Source organism: Salvelinus sp. IW2-2015, linkage group LG11 (genome assembly GCF_002910315.2).
Source record: "Salvelinus sp. IW2-2015 linkage group LG11, ASM291031v2, whole genome shotgun sequence".
Taxonomy (NCBI): Eukaryota; Metazoa; Chordata; class Actinopteri; order Salmoniformes; family Salmonidae; genus Salvelinus; species Salvelinus sp. IW2-2015.
In genome coordinates, this window is record NC_036851.1 from 10,748,198 (window position 1) to 10,773,280 (window position 25,083).

A 25,083-nucleotide genomic window follows, 5' to 3' on the forward strand; every position below is an offset into this window, starting at 1 on the left:
GTTTTGTTGGGCCAGTTGTACTTCTCAAAAATGTCCTGGGCACGATCCTCTCCTCCATCTGTAAACATCATTATCATCTTATTGCAGCCCGCCCTCGGGGCGCCGGTATCCTGTGGAACAGAGAGAGAGAAGAAGAGGGAGATCGAGAAAGAGGGATAGAGAGAGATATACAGAGAGAGATACAGAGAGAGAGAGAGAGGGTGATTAGTGAGAGAGTGATTAGCGAGAGAGGGGGAAGAGACCGTCAAGGAACGGAAGAGGACATCAGACGACATGATAAAGACATGATAAAGGCACGATAAAGACACGATTCAGTATAGCCTCTCCTTCCAGGAAATCACTGAAAATGGCGGCTTGGTTCTTCACAGGAGAGAAGAGTGCTTGAGGAAAGGACAAGCCTGTCTTCCAGTTCGCCTTTGAACAGCTGTAGATTCTCTTTTCTAATATGCTAGGTAACCTGCATGTACAGTACACAACACATCCACATATCTGGGATCGAAGTGTACATATCTCTGTGTGTAGGGTAATATATCCCGTGCGTGCAGATTGGTGGCCAGTGTCATTCTCCTGTGATATGGATTGGGTTATAGGCATAACCCCCTCTTTCTCCCTCATCCCTCTCCTCCACCAGGCTGCCTATCTGACAGTTCAAATTGATATGCAGGCCAGCAGCACGTCACTCTGACAAGATTCTAATAAAGATAAATAATATTACCACAATTACACATTTTTATTGTGCTTCTGCCACCAATCATAGGGAGCGCGGCTGCGGCAGACAGCGATTAAAAAGCTTTTATTTCCCATTCTGCTGGGGGGGGGGGGCTGGGCTGGGCGCTTGGCTCCGTGCCTCCCAGCCCACCAGAGGAATATAAAGTGTCGGTGGCTGATCTCTTCTGGGCTCCTCTCATCAATCATCCCATCAGAGCCCATTAGGGTTGGCAGCTTCCTAAAATATACAGGAGCATATGGAACTAAGCTGAGGCTGCACCTGTGCAGACAGACAGACAGACAGACAGACAGCGGCAGGCAGGTGTTTTGGACGGACCAGTGGTCGCCTCCCTGCTGCACACACAGACAGGGACCACTGCTGTGCTGGCTAGCCCGAAGCGCCACCATCATCATCGTGCAACTGCAGTGGCCGTTCTCAATCAGACCGGCCGACTGACTAGCGGCCCCTTTGGGCCCCATTCAGAAGAGGCGTAATCCTCTGATTGTCTAAAGAGGGGCTGGGTCAATTCCTACATCAATTCGGATGTCAGTTTGCTAACTAGCGTGTCTTATACCATGGACATTTCGTGGAAGGCCTAACCTAACCTACCACCCTGAACTAAACCGCAGAGCGTGCGGCTGACTGCTGGCTCTTAGTCTTACATTGAGTAGCTGTTCGAAGGCGAACTGGAAGCCAGACTTGTAGTCAGTGGTTCCTTTGGCTTGCATGTTCATGATGGACTCCTTGAAGATCTTCTTGTTTCTCATGGTGGCCTGGACCAAGGTCTTAAAGCAGGGGACCACGGCATCTGCCTTCTCGTTAAACTGGGGGAGAAAAGACAGAGAGTGATGACTAATTGTCAATTGAACGTGTCTGAGTGTGACCACGCCGCTCGCTCGCTGGCATTTGAGGGCCACTCCATCTGTAGTGTGTGTGTGTSTGTGTGTGTGTGTGTGTGTGTGTGACCGGATAAGGAGGGGGACATGTGCAGCTGTGGGTTGCTCTGTGCCACTCTGGCAATAAAGGTTGATAATTACAGTGTTCCACACAATGAACAGGTGCACCTGGATTTCCAATGTAAACCAAGAACAGACACCCAGCCAAGGTAATGTCATCCAGATCTCCTCGGCAACATTTAAATTAGTCCTGGACTCTGTTGGTGACTGCGTGTGCGTGTGCGACAGACAGAAAGGTGAGCAGAGAGCAGTGCCTATGTGTGATTAGCATTGAACAGCAATGTCTGTAATGTCAACATTCTTAATGGCCTTTCTTCTTGAAGGTCAACTTTAAAATCCGTTGACATTTCGATGGCAGAATGATAGCATGAAATAGGCAAAGGAATTCGGTGCATGAAAAGATGACATTTCCTTGTGTTTGTGTAGTTTGATATTTATGTTGGTCCGGAAAAAAAAGAGAAAAAAAGGACTTGAAGTATAGTATTCAAAATAACATTAAGAATTCCTTGTCACAGATTATGATCTCCTAACAAAATGACAATAACACGTTCAATACAATTCCAGGCCTAATGTAATGCTTCTGTGGACGGTTATACTGTATTGCTGGGGCGGCAGGTAACCTAGTGGTTAAGAGTGTCGGGCCAGTAACGGAAAGGTCGCTGGTTCTATTCCCCAAGCCGACTAGGTGAAAAATCAGTCGATGAGCCCTTGTTCAAAGGCACTTAACCCTGATTGCTTCTGTAAGTCACTCTGGGTAAGAACAACTGGTAAAGGGAACTGTTCTGCCAGAGGTTAGGATATCAACAGTTGTTGTGTTTGTAACTACAATGCATAATAATGGGAATATTTGACTGGTCAAATGCACAATCTTTGAATAACCATCGTATTAATAACATGAATTACTGTTGGTCTTCATACACTAAAATATATACAGACAGATAGGTATACACACTGGCACAACCATTGACTTTCCTTCCTAGAGCTCTTATTTTCTCTATAGGGGTGGAAATCAGCCTCGTTCCCACCCAGATTACCACGCTCATTTCTGCCTCTTAGAGCTGGGATTTAGAGCCATACACTGACTAAGAGCACTGGATTATGGCGGATTAGCCACCCAAGTCTCCAAACAGGGCTACCCCACCAGTGTGTGTGTGTGTGTGTGTGTGTGTGTGCGTGTGTGCGTGCGTGCGTGCGTGCGTGCGTGCGTGCGTGCGTGCGTGCGTGCGTGTATGTATGCAGTGAGTCAGACAATGCAGCAATCAACTCATGAAAAACCTAGGAAGCAAGGCAGGGAGACGGTGGGGGAGATAGAGCCTGGCACAATCACACATAGACCAGGGGTTGCAACATTGTGGGACTATAATCATGTCGGAAAGTAATAGTTTTTACAGCATAACTATGCAACCACATGTGACTGTGATAGGAACCTACACGTTTTCTCATGGCCACACCAATGCATTATGGTTCTGTTGTATTGGAGGTGTTAACCGTGGTGTAACATTGTCATGGGATATTGACGAGCAACCAGACCTTCAGCTGCAAATGACTGACACGTTCTAATCGTGAAYCCTGTTCTAACCGTGGCCAATATCAGCGAGGCTACTCACCCTGGCTACATTCACATAGTCATCATCTGACAGAGTGTCTAGCATCTGTATCACAGAGGACTTCATCAGCTTCAGAGTGAGTCCACTGACACTCCCACTCCTACAGACACAACAGAGCACAACCACCAGAGCATTAGAGCCATACCGTTCAACCTAAACGGCTCCATCTTAAAACCTCATCCAGATTGTATGGTGTATCCATAGGAGGTTATACAGTGACGATCCCTTTTCTCGTTTATACTGTGCTGAGTATTTATAGGTCGGGGATCTGGCATAGGACACACAAACAGTCTTAATCTATCCTCTCATTCCTCCCATGACCCGACCCCAGTTTATTTCAGCATGCGTTCAGAAAAATAATCTTCGTATTGTACTGCTAAGACACGGGCATAATAGCAAGAGGTCTGTGAAAATAAACACGATCGACACAGGAGTCTAGAATCTCCTCTGATCGGAGTAAACCAACAGGTGGCACTAGAGACCTTTACTGTTGCTGCTGAGAGAGGACAGGAGGGAGGAGAGAGGGAGAAGGAAAGATGGGAGGGAGGAGAGAGGGAGAAGGAAAGACAGGAGGGARGAGAGAGGGAGAAGGAAAGATGGACGAAGAAAGAAAGGAAGACAGGAGGGAGGAGAGAGGGAGAAGGAAAGATGGACGAAGAAAGAAAGAAGGATGGGAGTGAGGAGAGAAGAGAGGAAAGACGAGCATCTACTCCACACATCCACAAGATGATCATGTCCTTGGGAGAGGATGCCCTCGGATGTACCTGTTCAAAAAAGAAAAGATGTGTTATAACAAATTGTAATTAGTCTTTCAACTGCGTTTAATTGAACAAGGTAGATGTGATGGATCTCCTAGGTTACAATCGAAAGCTGGGCTATTTTAATATCATGTAGCAACAGAGCATATTTAAAAATGCCTGAATGGAGTATTAGCTTGGCAAGAGGCTGTGTCTTAAAGGATTCTAAGCTTTGTTGAGACTGGTTGAAGGCACAGTGAATGAGTCCCCGGCTTAGCAAGGTTTACTTACAGCATAGGTAAAGCTATGTTTGCATGTTGAGCAACCTGTTATGTGATATCTTTCAGTCTAAGTAATCTGAGTTATGCCAGAGTTTTGTTTTAATTTAGTTTGAGGTTCTGAACAAACAGACTTCAGACATGTTTCTAAGCGAGGCTGAAGCCGAGCTGACCTGTGTTTTGGGTAGTCTGCGCCTAAGCGCGTCTGCCCAGTACAATAAGAGCTACTCTGATTCTCTAGTCCCTCAAACGCAGCAGTGCCGGCGTCAAACACCATTCTTTACTCTGCCGGTACCCCTTTGTCACTCGAACACAAGCTGCTTAACACCATTATGTCTACGTTGCGAAAACTACTCCTAAAATAGGGCAGCTATGCGGGTGTTGTGTGTTTGTGTTTGTGTGTGTGTGTGTGTGGTGTGTGTGTGTGTGGTGTGTGTGTGTGTGTGTGTGTGTGGTGTGTGTTGTTGTGTGTGCTGGTTGTGTGTTTGTGTGTGTGTGTGTGGTGTGTGTTGTGTGGGTGCGGTGTGTGTCAGTCATGATGGTGCAGGGCAGGTCTGTGGGGGAGCAGAAACACAGCAGCAAAGTGAACCAAGAATGCTAGACACTTTGTTGTCCTCGAAAAGCTACAAACACAAACGTCTGTCCACTGCTGATAGAGGCTGACATATAGAGGCAAATTAGAATGCACTCATTCCCTTCCAACTGCAATTAAAATCACATTACACCTGACACAAATGGAGCAGAGATTGATGTAACGTTACAGACCTTCTCCAGGTCAGTTTGGCGGGGCGTTCAAATGTTAGCGTTTAGTTTGTTTGGCATTCTGAGGCGCGAGCGAAGCAGAGGCAGACCGATCATCAGTAGTCTCTTTCTGCTTTTTATCAGCGGTTCCGCTGTGTGTGGAGGCAGGCCAGCTGCCTGTGGCCCAGTTAGGTGCTTTTCTTAAGCCGGGCCAAGCCGATACAGAGGTAGAGAGGAATTGAGTCCTGGTATTCCTCACTGTTGCTGCTCCCACAAGCCCCAGCCCATCACTTCACTGGCAAGCACCGCGCCACCACTCCAACCTGCACAGTGACCCTGACCTCTGTTCCACTGCTGTCCCTCAGCACCGACGTGGCCCTGAATCGCAGCTTCAAACACAACCGGGGCCTCACTCTCCTGAAACCTTTCTGAACCCCCAGGACAGAACACAAGCAGGTCAGCCAACCAGCACCGTCGCCGCCGACACTCGAGAGATCGATTAACCGAGCATGCCCAGAATAGGCAGAAGTGTGTGGGGGAGGGGGGAATCCAATTATTTTTCATAACAGAGAACACCACATCAAAGGTAGAATTTCCACAGCTCTCCACCACTATGTGGCATTTGAAATCAGGTCTGGAACCATGAAGTGTATTGGCATGACTTTTATCAATTTAATTACGGAAATCTTAATTTGAGAAAGAGAGTGCATGGGGAGAGGGAAAGGGGAGAGAGAGAAGAGAGTTCGACTGCACGCAGTGATGGCTTCATTCTGTGGCTAGACGGAGTTGTGAAAGTGGTCATCGATGCGGCACCAAACCCAGTCAGAATGTGCACCACGTCTCCACACCGGGGCACCAGAGAAAGCTCAGCCCAGATATTCAAAGGAATGGCCTTTTTGGTGAAGGTCCTCAGACCTGAGTAGCACCAACTGAGTGGCGGGAGGATTTCATTAAATCCTCTAACTCGTCTCATTCTCTCAGTGGACTCTAGTGCTTTCATATGGCTGAAGTTATTCATGGGCTAAATGTTAATGACAGGGGCACAGCCGACTTCCATTACTGGTTCAACCTCAGTTGCCCCACACTCACATCACACAGTCAAATGCGGAGCTGTCATTAGCTCCCCATATGTCTCAGGGGGAAAACAATGTCACTTCTAGAGAGACTATTTCTCTTGGGGGTTTGTCTAAAGAGAGAGGCAGCATTGATCAGCTGCACCGAGGTTTAAGAGGAGTTTAACAGACGATGGAGAGAAGCTGAGTGTTTGACGCGGGGGGTTGGAGTGGGGTGGGGGTGGGATCACTTGCGACAGAAGTTATAGTGCTGCCACGGCTGATCTTTCCATAGATTGTCGTGCTGAGTCTGACTGTGGTACGCTCTCTCTCTCTCTCTCTCTCTCTCTCTCTCTCTCTCTCTCTCTCTCTCTCTCTCTCTCTCTCTCTCTCTCTCTCTCTCCATTCCTAAAAGTGAATTGTATTTATTTCTGCTTTCAAGCAAGCAAGTGAGGGGGGAAGAGAGGAGTGGAGTCGAGTGGGGTGAGGGGATTTTTCCATCTCCAGCCTGATGTATAGTAGTTCCATGGTGATAAACCATCATGGATTGAAGCTTATAGTGATATGTCTGCTGCATCTGATCCTCTATATTTGCCTCATGGATCCAGATGTGTTGTTTCTGCATGGGTTCCATTCTGTAATTACCTCTCAGCTCCTGCCCCCTGATGCCATTCTTTCCCTGTCATTACCCAGTCTCCTGCGTGCCAGAGCCAGGTGACGAGCAGATGGACCTGGCTGGTGCTGAACTGAGCCCAGGCACTCGCCCATCCCTGCCTGCCCCCCGCCCCAACAACACCATCCCTGCCTGCCCCCCGCCCCCACAACACCATCCCTGCCTGCCCCCCGCCCCAACAACACCATCCCTGCCTGCCCMCGCCCCAACAACACCATCCCTGCCTGCCCCCCGCCCCAACAACACCATCCCTGCCTGCCCCCCGCCCCAACAACACCATCCCTGCCTGCCCMCGCCCCAACAACACCATCCCTGCCTGCCCCCCGCCCCAACAACACCATCCGCCACCAGCTATTCAGCCATGCCACTGCCACACACCCTCGCAGAACCTCTATCTCTCTCTCTCTATTGTTACATGGAAATGACTCTACATAATCGAATAACACCACAGTCCTTAATGACAGCCACTGTGTATCCTAAGTGTACACACGATGAGGAATACGCGTAGGCTGATGTCTGTGTGTGCACTTCATCAGAGGTAGCTGTTTTGACCTATGTTTTAAGCAAAGCGTGTAGGCTAACGAGCAGATCAAAGTAAACACTTGTCACACACTAGTAATAACATAAAACATATGACAACATAAAACAGTCAAAATGATTTGTTTGAGCGGCAGGTCTCAAGGCAGAGGCACAGCATTAAATGACAACAGATTTTAAAGCTGCAAAATTGGCACCCCAAAAAAWACATCTTAAAAAGAACACATTAAGCAACCAGTGGAATACAATGACATATGCTGCGTGGCAGTGATTGTATTTCTGTCCCTTCGTGGCAGTCTGGTAAAAGAGTCTCATTGGAATTCATGAAATAGTTTTATCAGGGAGCGGCGCTGTAAAATCAATACATTAACTGTGCTGGGGGCTAACACTCTCAGAAGATTGTGTTTATGTACCCTGACCCGTTTCCCTGAGTGGGGTGCATTACATTTGAATCGGGGGAATTATCTACGTACATTCCAGATAATACACAATGATAAAACACTAAAATGGCCTCGGTTAATCTTATTCTAGAATCAAGTATGTGTGTGGGCGTCTGCGTATTCGTGTGTGTGATTGTGAGAGTAGGTGTGCATGAGTGCAAGTTTCTATAAATATCTGCATGTGTGTGTTTCTGAATGTACGTACACACTGAGTGTATGAAACTTWAGGAACACCTTCCTAATATTGAGTTGCACCCCCTTTTGTCCTCAGAACAGCCTCAGTTCGTCGGGGCGTGGACTCTACAAGGYGTCRAAAGCGTTCCACAGGGATGCTGGCCCATGTTGACTCCAATGCTTCCCACAGTTGTGTCAAGTTGGCTGGATGTCCTTTGGGTGGTGGACCATTGTTGATACATACGGGCAACTGTTGAGCGTGAAAAACCCAGCAGYGTTGCAGTTCACACATACAAACCAGTGCGCCTGGCACCTACTACCATACCCCGTTCAAATGCACTTTTGTCTTGCCCATTCACCCTCTGAATGACACACATACACAATCCACGTCTCAATTGGCTCAAGGCTTTAAAATCCTTCTTTAACCTGTCTCCTCCCATTCATCTACAGTGATTGAAGTGGATTTAACGAGTGACATCAATAAGGGATCATCGATTTCACCTGGATTCACCCGGTCAGTCTATGTCATGGAAAGAGCAGGTGTTCCTAATGTTTTGTACACTCCGAATACATTGCACCGTATGCATAGAGTCGATGTATATACCTATCTATGAGTTGCAGTGTTTTGTATGCACATCCTGTGAGTGTGTGAATATTAACAGTGTGTGTGTTGTGATGATGGGCTTATTATTTTATGGACTCCTGTTCTCTTAGTGCTCCTGTGGATGTGGCTGCTGAATGAAGATTAAATTAAGATAAAAAATATAGGAGGATGTGGCCCAGAGAGCCTGCAGGAGAAAGAGATGTTGTCTGCCTTTTATTTATTTGACTTTTGGCTGATTATTTGAAGGGGTTGATACCAAGAGACACATTTCCATATTTCAGGTTATGCCCATAGTACGAAATATTATAAATAATTGATATGTTATGGTAAATGTCTAAAATCAGTAAATGGAAGGACATTTGAATTCAAAACATTCAAACATTCAACAGTAGCTATATAGTTTTCTACTATACTATGATGGATTTACAGATTTGGAGTTGAATTACTTAAGTTGCATGCCTTATGGGCCCAAGGTCACTATTTCCAATTGAATAAGAGAAGGGCAAACATTCCGACTGTGACTCCACAGTCACGGTTATCGCTTTACGCTGCAGTTAAAGAGACAGAGACGCTTTCCCTTTGACTAACCCACTCCCTACAGGAGGAGCGAGTGAGGAGAATGGGAGAGGCAGGCAGGAAGGGAGGCAAGCACAGGGGCTCCAGGCGTTTGGGCCATGGCATTTTGGGAGGCTCATCTCCTGGCTGGGATTGACCAGAAGCCATAATATTTACTGAGAAGGTAGATTGACTTTTCTGAGAAATCAATATCTGTTATGGCCCTGCACGCTGTACTGAACCTGGAAGGTAATGGGATCTCTGCAATGCTTGGCTAACAGGACTCCATGCCTGTCTCTCTCTATTTCTCTCTCTCTSGCTCTCTCTCTCGCTCTCGCTCTCATTCTCTCTCCACCTCTCTTCCTTGACTTCCTTAACAGACTTTATAATGGGCAAATGTTAATAATTAATGTCAGAGCAATTGGAGACAATTAAGTGTGTTGACTGGTCCATTCATTTTCCTGAAGCCGTTAGTGGGGGAGCACAGCAGACAGACAGATGGAGGGAGCCCATCTGTGGAGGCACCGAGCTACGCAGCCTCATCCTTTCCCTTTCCCCGATTTCCTCAAAAGATTACACACTTTACACACTTTACACACACACACACCACCCCAGCTGGCATATCTAAAGGACAGGTCAACCAGCCCTAAACTCATTCCCGTAAAAGGTGAAGGTCTTTTAGGCCACACACTGTGCACACAAGCCATCCTTTTATTTCCTACCGAAAATCACATTTCAGACTTAGTGTCAGTGTCGGGGTTATCGCTTACAAAAAAGAAAAACACATGAAAAGAATCACGTGAAAAGGACAGGTGGTTTTTGGACACTTTTTGGACACTTTGTGTGTCACGGCCGTCAAAAGAAGTGGACCAAAGTGCAGCGTGGTGAGAGTACATTTTCCCTTTTATTAAAACAAGAAACGAAAGAAACAACCGTGAAGCTTACAGGGCTATAGTGCCACTAACAAAGTTAACTTCCCACAATGACACAAGGGAAAAAGGCTGCCTAAGTATGATTCCCAGTCAGAGACAACGATGGACAGCTGTCCCTGATTGAGAACCATACCCGGCCAAAACATAGAAATACACAAACCTAGAAAACAGAACATAGAATGCCCACCCCAAATCACACCCTGACCAAACCAAATGGAGACATAAAAAGGCTCTCTAAGGTCAGGGCGTGACACTATGAAGAAGAGAGGCATGCGCCTGCAGCAGTAACGCTCCCAATTGCTGGCTCAGAAATAAGAAATTATCATTTTTGTACGCACAAAACTATTATACTCAGGTTGGCTAAGTTACCTTTTCACAGAACGGCAGTAAAGAATTTGCAATTCCATATGTGGAAACATTGATACTGCAACATCTTAACACAACCTTTTCACATGTGAGGAAAATAACAGTATTTCATCACCACATGTGAAATTGCAAGATTTCTTAGATGTTTTCTGCGATTTTCACATGTGAACTTGCAATTCCACATGTAAACAAAACATATTCACAAGAAAAAGGTTTTCAGATGTGAAACTGCATATCCAATATTCACATGCAAATGTTTTTAAGATGTGAAACCGCATATTTCACATGTGCAACTGCAATTCATATGTGAGGTGAAAACATGTTTTTTTCTCATGTGAAAATGTGGTATTATCTCATTTAATACAATACTGTATGTGGAAATGCGATTTTCACACATGAAACAGCAAATTTGACTGTTTGTTTTTGTAAGGGATGAAGCGTGTTCCTGCGGTTGCATCTGTGCAATCTAGCTGCATATCGCTCAGTAGTATGAGGGAGTGTTGATGTGTGTGTGGGTTGGCTGTTGGGTTTGTGGGGGAGGATTCTTGTATGTGCATCTACATGTGCAGGTGAGTGTGTGTTTGTGTGAAAGGATGTGTGTGTGCATGTGTGTGTGCGTGTGTGTGTGTTGGTGTGTGTGTATGTGTGTGTGTGTGTGTGTGTGTGTGTGTGTGTGTGTGTGTGTGTGTGTGTGGTGTGTGTGTGTGTGTGTGTGTGTGTTGTGTGGATGCATGTGTGTATGCATGTGGTGTGTGTGTGTGTGTGTGTGGGTATGTGCATATGCATGTGAGTTACCTCCATTCCCCTTTAAAGGTCTATTTATCTATTGCTGTCCCCTAACAAACACGTGATTGGCTTACCTAACCCAATGGGTGGTCTTTTAGCCCCCTACGATTGGCTGACCCCTCCAGAGAGTGTCACAACCGAAGACAGCGTGTTAGACCATAATCACACAAGCATGACCTGACACATCATGGCACTCCCTGCCACGGCCCCGCCACTCAACACGGCATGGGCACAGGTTGCTAGGCAACAGGCCACAGGAGCTTTCAGAGAGGACGGAGGGAAAGTCGGAGACCAACAGGCAGAGAAGAGAAGCATGGGAACAATGACAGTGACAAACATGGAGGACCAGGGGGTGACATGGTGCTCTTCAGTGGAAAGCATCCACCCCTGTCTACCCCTGTCACATCCTCTGTCTCCAGACTCCCTTCCTTCCTCTCAGCTCTCTCTCCATCTCTCCATCTCTCTCGAGTGGCGCAGAGGCCTAAGGCACTGCATCTCAGTGCTGGAGGTATCACTATAGACGCCCTGGTTTGAATCCAGGCTGTATCACAACCGACCATGATTGGGAGTCCCTTAGGGCGGCGCACAATTGGCCCAGCGTCGTCCGGGTTTGGCTGGTGTAGGCCGTCATTGCAAATAAGAATTTGTTCTTAACTGACTTGCCTAGTTAAATGAAGGTAAAAAAATAAATGAAACCCTCTCCCTCTCTCAAATCCACGTTCCTCTCTGCCTCAAGGAAGACTCTTCTCCTGTGTGAGGGAATTAAAATGGGTTGTCGTATACACTGAGTGTATAAAACATTAGGAACACCTGCTCTTTCCATGACATAGACTGACCAGGTGAAGGATATGATCCCTTATTGATGTCAGCTGTTAAATCCACTTCAATCAGTGTAGATGAAGGGGAGGAGACAGGTTAAAGAAGGACTTTTAAGCCTTGAGACAATTGAGACTTGGATTGTGTATGTGTGTCATTCAGAGGGTGAATGGGCAAGAGAAAAGATTTAAGTGCCTTTGAACGGGGTAAGGTAGTAGGTGCCAGGCGCACTGGTTTGAGTGTGTCAAGAACTGTAACGCTGCTGGGTTTTTCATGCTCAACAGTTTCCCGTGTGTAACAAGAATGGTCCACCACCCAAAGGACTTGACACAACTGTAGGAAGCATTAGAGTCAACACGGGCCAACATCCCTGTGGAATGCTTTAGACACCGTGTAGAGTCCACGCCCCAACAGATTGAGGCTTTTCTAAGGGCAAAAGAGGGGTGCAACTCAACATTAGGAATGTTCCTAATGTTTTGTACGCTCAGTGGAGTTGTTGGAGGCGAAGGCACTAAAAGAAAACACAGAGATGATCCTCCTTTTTAACTTGTCAGCGGCGCACTGTAGCCCATTGTTAACACAAACAACCCAATTATTGGCGGCGTCGTGTTCATGTGGAGGTCTACAGTGTTTTACAGGTATTGTGTGAAAGCCCATGTCTGCCAGAGCAGAGGCATTGCAGGGACACTTTCTCCCAGAGTGTTAACTTAATTAGTCTGTCAGGAAGAGCTGTATTACTTCCTCATTCTGATACGCTGGGAAACAACCTGGAGTTTAGCTAAACACAGGCTTCTCACACATCTTTAACGGCAACCTTAACCTTCTGAGCAGAATCAGTACTTCTTGGTTTCATATGAGTAGGCCTATGAGTGTGCTGAACATTTATCTGTATATGTAATAGCTGTCACGGCTGTTTAAAGAAGAGGACCGAGGTGCAGCGTGGTGAGCGTACATGTTCCTTTATTAAACAAGACGCCGAACAAAACAATAAACACTACACAAACAAACCGTGAAGCTCAAAGGCTATGTGCCCTAAACAAAGTAAACTTCCCACAAACACAGGTGGAAAAAAGAGCTACCTAAGTATGGTTCTCAATCAGAGACAACGATAGACAGCTGTCCCTGATTGAGAACCATACCCGGCCAAAACATAGAAATAGAAAATCATAGAAACACAAAACATAGAATGCTCACCCCAACTCACGCCCTGACCAAACCAAAATAGAGACATAAAAAGGATCTCTAAGGTCAGGGCGTGACAATAGCATGTTAATGGGAGTGTGTAATAAAGCAAACTCTGTTGATATTGGTATAAATACGTTGCTTATTTACCTGACAGATACATCTGGAGTGGACTGTAAGTGTTTGAATCGTATACAGTGGGAGTTTGCTGTTCGTCTCAGTGCATTGCCCTCCGGCCCATCCATCACCTCTGGCCAACCCTTGGCCTGAACCACTAACCAAGCTATGCTGGAGCTGGACACAGGCAGACAGCCAGGGATGGAAACCAGCATCAACTCTAATCAATGTGGCTGTCATGATTATGTCCGGTGTGCTTTAATCTGCAACCAGGCAACAGGCAGCTCTTAAACAGAGCTGAAGTGACAGTGACAGGTAGAGGCAGGATGGAGGGGTGAGGGTGTAGGGGGAAGGGGGATGTTTGGCCTCACACACTCGGTGCTGTCGAAAACTTCAAACTGCCGTGCTTTGTGAGTCCCTGGCCCTGGCTAAGATCTGACACACAGCAGGGATTCACAAACCAAATGGCAGGTAAACACTTAATACAACACAGCAATGGTACCACTCCATATGTTATTTGTCACTTGGCTGCTGTCCTTGTAGTTGAAGAGAATGTATTTTCTCTGGTAACTCACTGAGATAAATAGGGGTTAGATAATGCTTTAACCTCAATGGCCTGAAACAAAGGAGCGAACTATTGTATTARGSTTGGGGGGGGGGGGGGGGGGGACTAACATCTATAATAGACCAAAGCTTACAAGAACACAATAAAAGACTGCTTACATTGGATTTCACAACACAATACATGGAGAAGGTTCTAACAAAGATATCTGGGGCTTTAATATTTGAAATTAGAATATGTGGCATTCTATAGACAATAAAATGTCTTTATAAAACCATTTTTCCCCCCAAATTCATTGAGATGTTGCAAGTGTATTGGGAGCAGAAAATACTATTTGAACCTTTCATATTAAACAAATATGTGCTTTCCTAATATTATTGTCCTTAGGTTGAATAGAATATCCCCATAATAAAGCAGGATTCTGTAGGCAAATAAATAGTAGATGAATCACATGTAAATGGCCTTAGGCTGGCCGCCTGGTGGGAGAACATCTGAATGGAAAACCTGTAGGGCCTCTCTATCGTATGTAAGAGGAAGAAAACAGAACATGGACGTCAGTACTCACCATGGTCGTCTGCGCACGTCATACAGGTCAATCTTATTGGGTGCTCTCCAAGGAGTGGCTGGAAAAAGGAGGAATACAAAACATCATTCTGCAACTTGATCTCTTTTTTTTTTTTTTTTTACTTGACCTCTCATTTTTACCCCCAATTTTGTGGTATCCAATTGGTAGTTACAGTCTTGTCCCATCGCTGCAACTCCCCTACGGACTACGGAGAGGCGAAGGTCAAGAGCCATACGTCCTCCGAAACACAACCCTGCCAAGCAGCACTACTTCTTGACACATTGCTCGCTTAACCCGGAAGCCAGCTGCACCAATGTGTCGGAGGAAACATCGTCCAGCTGGTGACCAAAGTCAGCTTGCAGGCACCCGGCCCGCCACAAAGAGTCGCTAGAGCGCGATGGGACAAGGAAATCGTAGCCGGCCAAACCCTCCCCTAACCCGGACAACTCTGGGCCAATTGTGCACCGCCTCCTGGTCAACGGCCGGCTGCGACACAGCCTGGGATTGAACCCGGGGCTGTAGTGACACCTCAAGCACTGCGATGCAGTGCGGTAGACCGCTGCGCCACTCGAGAGAACGTGATCTCTTTTACCTCTATGTCTATACAATAGTTATAGTGAACGTTGATAATATCCTTATTAATAATGGTCTAGGACTTACCTGGGTAGTATCTTGTGACCCCCGTCGAGCTGCCGAACACCTGCCAGCGCAGGGAGCTGTCCTCCCGGCGGGTATCAATAAACACCCTCTCCAGAGCCTGAGTCCAGTTCAGCTCATTCAGGATGACTGGGGCTGCAGGGCAGGAGGAGGGGAGGGGGGGGGAGGGGAGGGGAGGGCAGGAGGAGGGGAGGGCGGAGGAGATGAGAGGAGACACTATGAGCAAAGCCACGGAGGTACAGTACAGTCCAATCGACATAGTTTTGACACTATGATTTGATTGTTGGAGGTTTAATGTTCCTTGAAAAATGTAGATTTGCAAAGGAATAGTTTGACAGGTATTAAAACGAGAGTTCAGTTCACATAACAGGGTTGACCTTAAAACGAGGGACAGGGTTTTTTATTACCTTAAAATGAATCACTAATCACATTAAATAAATAATGATCTTTGGAAATGACTTTGTCAAAGCAATAACATAAATAGGGCTTTAAAGTGACGGTGAAAACTTTGGGTTTCAAATCTTCCTTGGAGTAACAGAGCATGCTTAGAGGGACATGTCAAAATGGTGACTTTTGACCCTTCATCAAGTTTTTATTTAAAATGTATTCAATTTTCTATATTAAAGGGCACTTCATTTAATATAACAGCCTTTTAAAATTCTACAATTCTACTTAAAATATCAAAGGGACGCAAGAAATGCACTCATTTCGTGGAATGACCCTTATAAGTCAGGATAATGTAAACACAAAAACAATACAATCTCTCTTCTGGCTGAATAACCTTGTCCACTCTGACAGTGTGGTCTGACTCCCAAAAAATGTATATATGCAATCAGCTGTCCCAGATCCGGAGGTGGTCCTCAGCAGTGTGTAGCAGGCATCGCTGTAATCTGGACGATATCTATACGGTGGAGAGCAGTGGAGGAATCACACCTGACATTGGTCGAGGTCATGTGTCACTGAATATGTGGAGACAGCAGTTTGGACGATGCTGCATTTGAATAGAGAGGGAAAACAACGGTGCTATTTATGCTGCTGCTATTTCCCCACAGAGACCATCAAAACAGCTTGACTGTCAGTATGTGTGTGTGTGTGTGTGTGTGTGTGTGTGTGTGTGTGTGTGTGTGTGTGTGTGTGTGTGTGTGTGTGTGTGCGCGTGTGTGTGTGACCTGCAGTGTAGATGGCTGACATTACAATGAAGGTGGCTCACATCTGCATAATACTCCCAGTCAGCTTGTGTCTTCTGGGGTGTGTGTGTGTGTGTGTGTGTTTAAATTAAGGTCACAGCTATATCTCACAGGTCAGTAGTACTTTATGAAAGAACGGGACTGCCAAATGCTGAAGCGCGTAGCGCGTAAAAATCGTCTGTCCTCGGTTGCAACAAAAACTCACTACCGAGTTCCAAACTGCCTCTGGAAACAACGTCAGCACGATTACGGTTCGCCGGGAACTTCATGAAATGGGTTTCCATGGCCGAGCAGCCACACAAGTCTAATGCGCAATCCCAAGCGCCGGCTGGAGTGGTGTAAAGCTCGCTGAACTCTGGAACAGTGGAAACTTGTTCTCCACAAACGCTTTACCATTTGGAAGTCTGACAGACGAATCTGGGTTTGGCGGAGGCCAGGAGAACGCTACCTGCCCGAATGTACAGTGCCAATTGTAAAGTTTGGTGGAGGAGGAATGTTTTTCATGGTTTGGGTTAGTTCCAGTGAAGGGAAATCTTACCTCTACAGCATACAATGACATTCTAGATTATTCTGTGCTTCCAACTATGTGGCAACAGTTTAGGGAAGGCCCTTTTCTGTTTCAGCATGACAATGCCCCTGTGTACAAAGCGAGGTCCATACAGAAATGGTTTGTCGAGATCGGTGTGGAAGAACTTGACTGGCCTGCACAGAGCCCTGACCTTAACCCCATCAAACACCTGAATTGGAACGCCGACTGAGAGCCAGGCCTAATCGCCCAACATCACTGCCCGACCTCACTAATGCTCATGTGGCTGACTGGAATCCTGACACAAGAACAAGCCAGTTGATCAGAATATATAATGGAGTATCAGAATTTGCTGTCTGTCTAGACAGAAAAATACTTTGAAGTCAGATTTTGCATGTCGCTCTCCCCCTCTCTCCCCTTCCATTAATACCATACATGTCCTGCTATTTCTCTCTCACCTTGCATCCTGTGCATGCTCGAATGCCATCCACTCTGCCAACGCACCCTCCACCATCTTCCCCCACCCTTGAGCTGCTGCCACAGAGAAAGGCCTTCACATCCTGTTTAATAGCTGCGCTGGAGTCAGAAGATGGGGAACGCAATCAGAGGTTTAATGGGCGCCTGATTAAAGGAGAAACAGGACGAGACGCTGAGCTGAGGAGAACTTCACTGGCTTTCCTGATTTAATTACTCAGCCAACCACAGCCAGATAAGCCTCTGAACCACCAAGTCCAGCTTTCTCCCCTTCTCGTTTGAATTTCACACAAATAAACGATCATTATCCACTTTTCCCATGATTTTCAATTACTGCGCCGAGTTGCTGATGAGCTGTCAGGTTAGAGAGAGAGAGGAGAGAAGAGGCCCGACCTGCCCCTGCCCCCGCCCTCGCCCCCACCCCCGCCCCCACCCTGCCGGCCTCTAAACACCACTCACACGCCTCATTTGCTGGAGCACTAATTCAAACATTAGTATTTACATTCTTTTGTTTAAAAATGAAACATTCCGTTGTTGAATTGCCCAGAAACTATTACATTCAAAGTCAAAGTTAGATAGTTGAACTGAGGATGTTTTGTATAGAACCTCCTCAAAATTCAAACGAGCTAGCTGTTAGTGAAAGGCCTGCCGTCTCTTGCTTTGTAACAGACGAACACGAGCACGAGCACGCACACGAGCACACACATACACAAACATGCACACACACACCAGCACTAACCAGTGACTGGAGGGGAGGAACATATGAGAGCCAAATTGCTCTTGTCACCAAGGGGAGCGCCTCAACATGTTTTCCACAAAATTCAGAGACATAATCTCAAAAAAAGAAGAATGAAAGGAGAAGAGCAGGATGGAGAGAATTTTACAGATGTAGATAAATATAGGAACAAACAGGGAGCGAGAGAGAGGCAAGAGAGAGAGAGAGAGGCAAGAGAGAGAGAGGCAAGAGAGAGAGAGAGAGAGAGAGAGGCAAGAGAGAGAGGAGAAGCTAAGAGAGAAGAAGAAGCAAGACGAAGAAAGAGAGAGAGAGAAGCAACGAGAGAAGAGAGAGGGCTAAGAGAAAGAGAGGAGCAAGAAAAAAGAGGAGAGAGAGCAGGAGAGAGAGAGAGGCAAGAGAGAGAGAGGCAAGAAGAGAGAGAGAGCAAGAGAGAGAGAGAGGCAGAGAGAGCAGAGAGGCAAAGAGAGAGAGAGAGCAGAGGAGAGAGAGAGGCAAGAGAGAGAGAGAGAGGCAAGAGAGAGAGAAGGCAAGAGAGAGAGAGAAGAGCAAGAAGAGAGAGAGCAGAGAGAGAGAGAGAGGCAAGGAGAGAGAGAGAGCAAGAGAGAGAGAAAGAGCAAGAGAGAGAAGAAGGAAGAGAAGAGAAAGGAGGCAGAAGAAAGAGGCAAGAGGAGAGAGAGAGCAAGAGAGAGAGCAGAAGAGAGAGAGAGAGAGGCCAGAAGAGAAGAGAGAGGCAAGAGAGAGAGAGAGAGGCAAGAAGAGAGAGGCAAGAGAGGAGAGAGCGCTGACGTAATTCAATTTGCACGAAGTTTTTTTATAAACTAATAGAAAGTGGTATTGAGGGAAAACATACTGATTTATTAAATCAATTACACTAAAAAACAAATGTGCGGTAATAACTTGGCAACAAGCAAACTAGACTTGGGCTTCTCTCAGGGCGGGGAGTGAAACAGGGCTTTGCCCAATAAGTCCAACAGTTATTTAACATCTCACCATTAATGAATGGGCCAAAAACATTAGAAGAATCGGCAGCAACCTGGTTATCACCCTACCAACACTGAACATCAAGCTGTCTGCTGTACGCAGATGCACCTTGGTGCTTTGCTGTCTCCCCTAAAGAGGGGGTTACAGCAACACCGATATCATCTTCTAGGTTCCTGTCACGATCCTGGCTCTGCGACCATTAGCCTAAAAAAAACTATATAATGATATTGCCAAAAAAGTCCGAAATAAGGATGACACAAACTTTTAAATTCTTTATTTGAGACACAGTTCTATAGAACTATCACCAAAAACTACACATATCTAGGACTAAAATATCAGCAACAAAGGTACTTTCACATGGCTTTGAATGAGCGAGAGACAAAGCAAGAAGAGGCATTCTTATGCCATTTAAAAGGAACATCAAAATTAAATTCCAATTAGAATCTTGGGCCAAAACATTGTTCAATCAGTATAGAACCCAATTGCTCTATATGCATGTGAAGTATGGGGTCCACTCTCTAATACAATGGAATATAGCTAAGATGGGGACAGAACTCCACTGCAAATATGAGCAAGATTGCAATGCGATTTTGCAGCTGTTATTGCAAGTACAAATAAAAACTCCAAATAACGCATGTAGAGGCAAGAATTGGGCCGCAATAACTGGACCGTCTCTTCATTCGAATAGAAAAAAGAGCCATCCTAAAATTTACTAAGCCAGTCTAAAAAACGAAGTACCCTAAAAAATCTGTTCATCACAACTCTACATATGTCAAGAGATGAACCCGAGAAGAGTCCCATCACCAGCTGTTCTGAGCTCAGTTTCACAAACCCAACACAACCCCATAGAACCTCGGGACAGCCCTCAGAAAATCTGCCAACCAAATCATCACAAAACAAAAGAAAAATATATAACCTATTGGAAAGACACCACAAAATCCAAAGTAAGGACTTCAATAGCTATTTTTGGCTCTAAACAGACTCAGTACATGGTGCAGACTATCTGAACACTGTGACTGAAGAAAACTGAGGAAAACATGACTAGGATACAAGACTCGTGAGCACAGTCTGGTCTATTGAGATGCGTCGTACAGACAAACCTGGCTGCCCAGAGAGGAACAGGCTGTGCTCCTCTGGCTCCAGTGGAGAGGTAGAGACAGAAGTGGCATTCCTACTACACTGTGACAAATACTCAGACCTAAGAGCATATTTCTTTCCCAAATCTTATAATTCAATACAAAGAATTTGAAACTATAAAAGATGAAGAAAAAATCAATATTTATTGGGTGAAAACCAAAATGTGCAGTTTTGCTAGCGCAAATATGTGTCCTCCTGCCCACAGTCCTGAGGGAAAGCCAGTAAAAAATGCAAAGTAATGTTGACTAATATTTCCCATTTTACTTAGTTTTGTTTTCTTTCGTACAGGTCATGTTCTCTACAGTCATTACAACTGGTCTACTACTGTTGCTGTTAATGTATTGTTTGTTCTATTAATATTGTGTTTAGCTGTTATTAATGGTAATCACAGGTCCACTACTAATTATTATTGCTAGTTTTAGTCCGCACCATGTTATTAATATAAAATATATATACTTTGTGTATATAGATACAATATATTTTATTAAATTTTTCGATATGTATACTTTGACGAATTAAGTAATATAACTTGCCAGTCAATAAAGTCAATTAATGAATTGAATTGAGAGGCAAGAGAGAGAAAGAGAGAAGAGAGAGAGAGAGCAAGCAGATGAGAGAGAGAGAGACAGCAAGAGAGAGAAGGCAAGAGAGAGAGAGAGAGAGAGATGGCAAGGAGAGAAGAAGAGAGAGCCAAGAAGAGAGAAGAGAGAGAGAGGCATAGAGAGAGAGGAGCAAGAGCGAAGAGAGAAGGCAAAGAAGAGAGACGAGAGATGCAAGAGATGAGAGAGGCAAGAAGAGAGAAGAGAGGCAAGAGAGAAAAGAGCGAGAGAGAGGCAGGCTGATAGAGGAAAAGGAAAGAAAGAGAGAGGCAGAGGAGAGAGAGAGAGAGAGAAGCAGAGGAGAGAGAGCAGAGAGAGAGAGAGCAGAGAGAAGTCGAAGAGAGAGACAAGAAGAGAGAGAAGAGGCAAGAGAGAGAAGGAAGAGCCAAGAGAGAGAGAGGAGAGAGAGGCCAGAGAGGGCAAGAGAGACGACCCAGAGAGAGAGCAAGAGCAGAGGGAGAGAAAGAGAGCAAGAGAGAGAGAGAGAGAGAGAGAGTTTCCTCCTGAGAGACCTGAAAGAGGCAAGCTGGTCCGAGGGCTCAACAATATACAGACTCTATTTCCTTCCACTGCGAAATACACCATGACGAAACAGACTCTGCTGCACTGTGCACTACCATTTCCTCAAAAAATATGTCAGGCTTTACAGTAAACATGGGCCATCTCAGTGGGCTGCTGCTACAGTAAACTACAGAACAACCACTGGCTTTTGGCAACTGTTGGCAAATGTACCAAATTGACACCAAAAGCATATTCATTATTGAAATAGCTTAATAGGGCCACCAACACAATAGTGCCCTTCAAAGGGAAAATGCAGTAATTACGAATTTGGTCAAAAACCTGTTGTAATGGCTAGGTATATCATCTGATTAATGTGTTATTTCGTTTCCTGACACAAGAACAAGCCAGTTGATCAGAATATATAATGGAGTATCAGAAATTGCTGTCTGTCTAGACAGAAAAATACTTTGAAGGCAGATTTTGCAGTAAAGATAAATACGTCATGACTGCGCTTTGCCTCTGCAGGGCAGAGTAGCTATAGCACCCCAGAGTGTGTGTGGGCACAGGGGTATTGTGTGTGTGTGTAAACACCACCTACTGTCTGAGTACCCTTGGCTCAAAGACATCCAGTCAGGTCCCACCCCAGAAGACACGGGCCGGGAGTTTTATGCAGATGTGAGCCCCCTCTATTTAATGTCAGCCAACCACACTGCAGGCCACATACGCACGAGCGTATCAAAGAGAAAGGAATGCAAGCAAACAAAATCTCTTTGATTTATTCAGCTAGGATGTGCCATGACTTTTCTGGACAGTTGATAAAAATGTCCATTTCCCCAGTGAAGAATTTGCACACGGAGGCGGACAGGGCCCCTGAGCACTGTGTTGGGCTCATCTTTCACGTAAAACAGGCCTCTCTCTGATATCTTTAAAAGGTGATTCATCAGCTCGCCTGATGTATAAAGCACCCTTGGCGTTGCCCCTTTATGGAGCAGGACTGCACGCCAAGTAGGGAAACAATTATATGAGTGGGATCTACAGAATATCCCTGTGTGAGACCATCCCTCACATACACACAACGGACCCCCACTTCACACACATTATTCACGGTGCCATCAAAATGGATCTTTGCCTTTTTGCCTAATATGAATCCAGTATTACTGTACCTAATACACAACACACCACTCACACACACACACACACAAACCAACACAACAACACACACACCAACAACACAACACACCACAACACAGCTGTGTATATTCAAGATATGTGCTAACGGGTAAATAAAAATCCCTCATAAAAAAATCCATTTGGGACGATAGTCAGCTATAAATGGACAAGACCTTTGTAATAGCCATTTCATCGTCATCATCGTCGTGAAAGATGTTTATGCGTTTTCTGACAAGAGTGGCCAGGAACCAGCCGCATGGTGGTTGTAATAGAATTTATTTCCTCATGCCCTAGTAAGGGGTTTCTAACAACACTACAGTACTTACTCATTTATTTTTTAAACCACAGCACAGCAGAGAGGTAGTCGTCTTTTTTTAACAATGGCAGATGTGGTTTATTTTGGGACTCCAACGTGACATAAGCCTGCGGAAATGAAGTAAGGGAAGCCACGCTCACGATTCCTTTCCCTTAGCGTCCATATCCTCCTCTGCTTGTTGCTCTGCTCTTTCTCGTCTTCTCTTCTCTCCTCATGCTCTCGTCTGCTCGCGCTCCAAGGCTTGTTCTCCTCTCCTCTTGGTCTGGCTCGGGTGTATAAACCACTGGACTTACAAACCTTTCATCTGCAGATGAAAAACAACAGAAATGCAACCACATCACATTATAGAACTATGGTAAACATGGACGTCACGCGGGCACTGAGAGATTTTGATTATCTCAAGTTTTAGAAGATAAGAAGAGAGAAGATTGATGGACACAAACAAATTTTTAAAGTACATTCAAAACGTTATTGTAACTCTATTATCCAAAACTTGGAATGGAAGTTTCCTTAAACACTGTGTTCTCAGAATGAGGATTTCTTAATGGAATGTATTTTAAAAATCCATAACAACTGAAGTACATCTGAATCGTATTCAAATACATGCCCAGTCACTAACATAGTAATAACCACAGTATATATCAGTGGGGCAAAAAGTATTTGGTAAGCCACCAATTGTGAAGTTCTCCCCATTTTAAAAGATGAGAGAGGCTGTAATTTTCATCATGAGTTACACTTAAACTATGACGGACAAAATGGGGAAAAATGCAGAAAAATCACATTGTAGATTTTTAATGAATATATTTGCAAATTTGGTGGAAAATAAGTATTGTGGTCACCTACAACAGCATTTCTGGCTCTCCAGACCTGTAACTTCTTCTTTAAAGAGGCTCCTCTGTCTCCCTCGTATATGTATAATGGCACCTGTTTGAACACTTGTTATCATATAAAGAGACACCTGTCCAAACCTCAAACGTCACATTCAAACCGACTGATGCCACGCGAAAAAAGAGTGTCCAGGACAAACGCAGAATCACATTGTAGACCTGCCAGTTGACTTTGGAAGACTGAATCTGCATGGTAGAGCTTGGGTTTCGAAGAAATTCAACTGTGGGAGATATTAGGACTGGAAAGCATATTACAAGACCCACTGATATATCTCGATTCGGGGCTACGCAAGATCAGTCACCCTGTGGGGTCAAAATGATCACAAGAAAGCGTGAGCAATAAATCGAAAGAACGGGGGGGACTAGTGAATGACCTGCAGAGAGCTGGGACCTAAGTAAAGCAATAAGTACAACTACGCGTAGGACTCAAATCCTGAGTGCCAGATCGTGTCTGTTTAAGCCACAGTAATGTTCCGGCCGTCTGAAAGTTTGTCTAGAGATGCATTTGATGATCAGACAAGATTGGGGATATGTGCATTGGTCGGATGAACAAATACTTTTTTGGTAAAGAATACCTCGTGTGGTTTGGAGGACAAGATGCTGAGTTGCAGTCAGAAATAATACTCGTGAGCATGGGGTGTGAAATAGCTTTGGGGCTGGGTTTTTTATCTGCAGGAAAGCGGACTGGATCGTGTATAGGAAGTATGAATGGGGCATAGTATGTAGATGTTTGTGAGAACTCCTTATGAGCAAGGGTAATTGAAGATGCAAAGTTGCTGGGTCGTTAGCATGAATGATCAAACGACGGCGCCGCGGGCAACGAAAGGATGGTGCTACAGCATTCTCTAAGGTCCTGGAGTGGCGTGGCACGTCTCACAATCTCAACCCCATAAGAAAATCTTTGGAGGGAGTTGAAGAGTCCCTGTTGCCCACGGCACAGCCAAATCACTGGTCTAGAGGAGATCTGCATGGAGAAGATGGGCCAATACCAGCAACAGTGTGTGAAAACCTTGGTGAAGCGACTTAGAAGGTTTGACCTTCTTTGCCAACAAAGGGTATATAACAAAGTATTGAGATAAACTTTTGTTTTGACCAAATACTTATTTTCACCACAATATTTGCAAATAAATTCATTTAAAAAATCCTACAATGTGATTTTCTGTGGATTTTTTTTTCAATTTTGTCTGTCATGTTATGATTGAAAATTACAGGCCTCTCTCATCTTTTTAAGTGGGAAGACTTGCACAATTGGTGGCTGACTAAATGACTTTTTTGCCACTGTGACATGGAATATGAGGTACATGAGTTAAGCTGTGTTCATAGCGATTAAATAGTTTGAAAACACTGTATTTTCTGATTGAATTCTGTCCTGCTCAAACGCCTTTAGACTGTGAAGAGGAAATAAACCAGAACGCCCTACCGAATCAAGAATACGTAATAGAGAGACTGCTGAAATCTAAACCCTTTCTGCCCAGATACCTTTTCAATTAAGGTGATGCAGTCATAAATAACCAAATGAAAAT

The 25,083-nt window shown here is 45.2% G+C and overlaps 1 protein-coding gene across 1 annotated transcript in view; it reads right to left on the minus strand.

Moving 5' to 3' along the window:
• LOC111970558 (voltage-dependent calcium channel subunit alpha-2/delta-2) overlaps positions 1-25,083 on the minus strand; it is a 245,971-nt gene that overhangs the window by 33,214 nt on the left and 187,674 nt on the right. Inside the window, 6 exon segments of the mRNA XM_070445816.1 lie at positions 3-110; positions 1,372-1,533; positions 3,273-3,372; positions 3,990-4,025; positions 14,378-14,447; positions 15,050-15,181. Of these exon segments, the coding sequence (XP_070301917.1) occupies positions 3-110; positions 1,372-1,533; positions 3,273-3,372; positions 3,990-4,025; positions 14,378-14,447; positions 15,050-15,181 (608 nt within the window).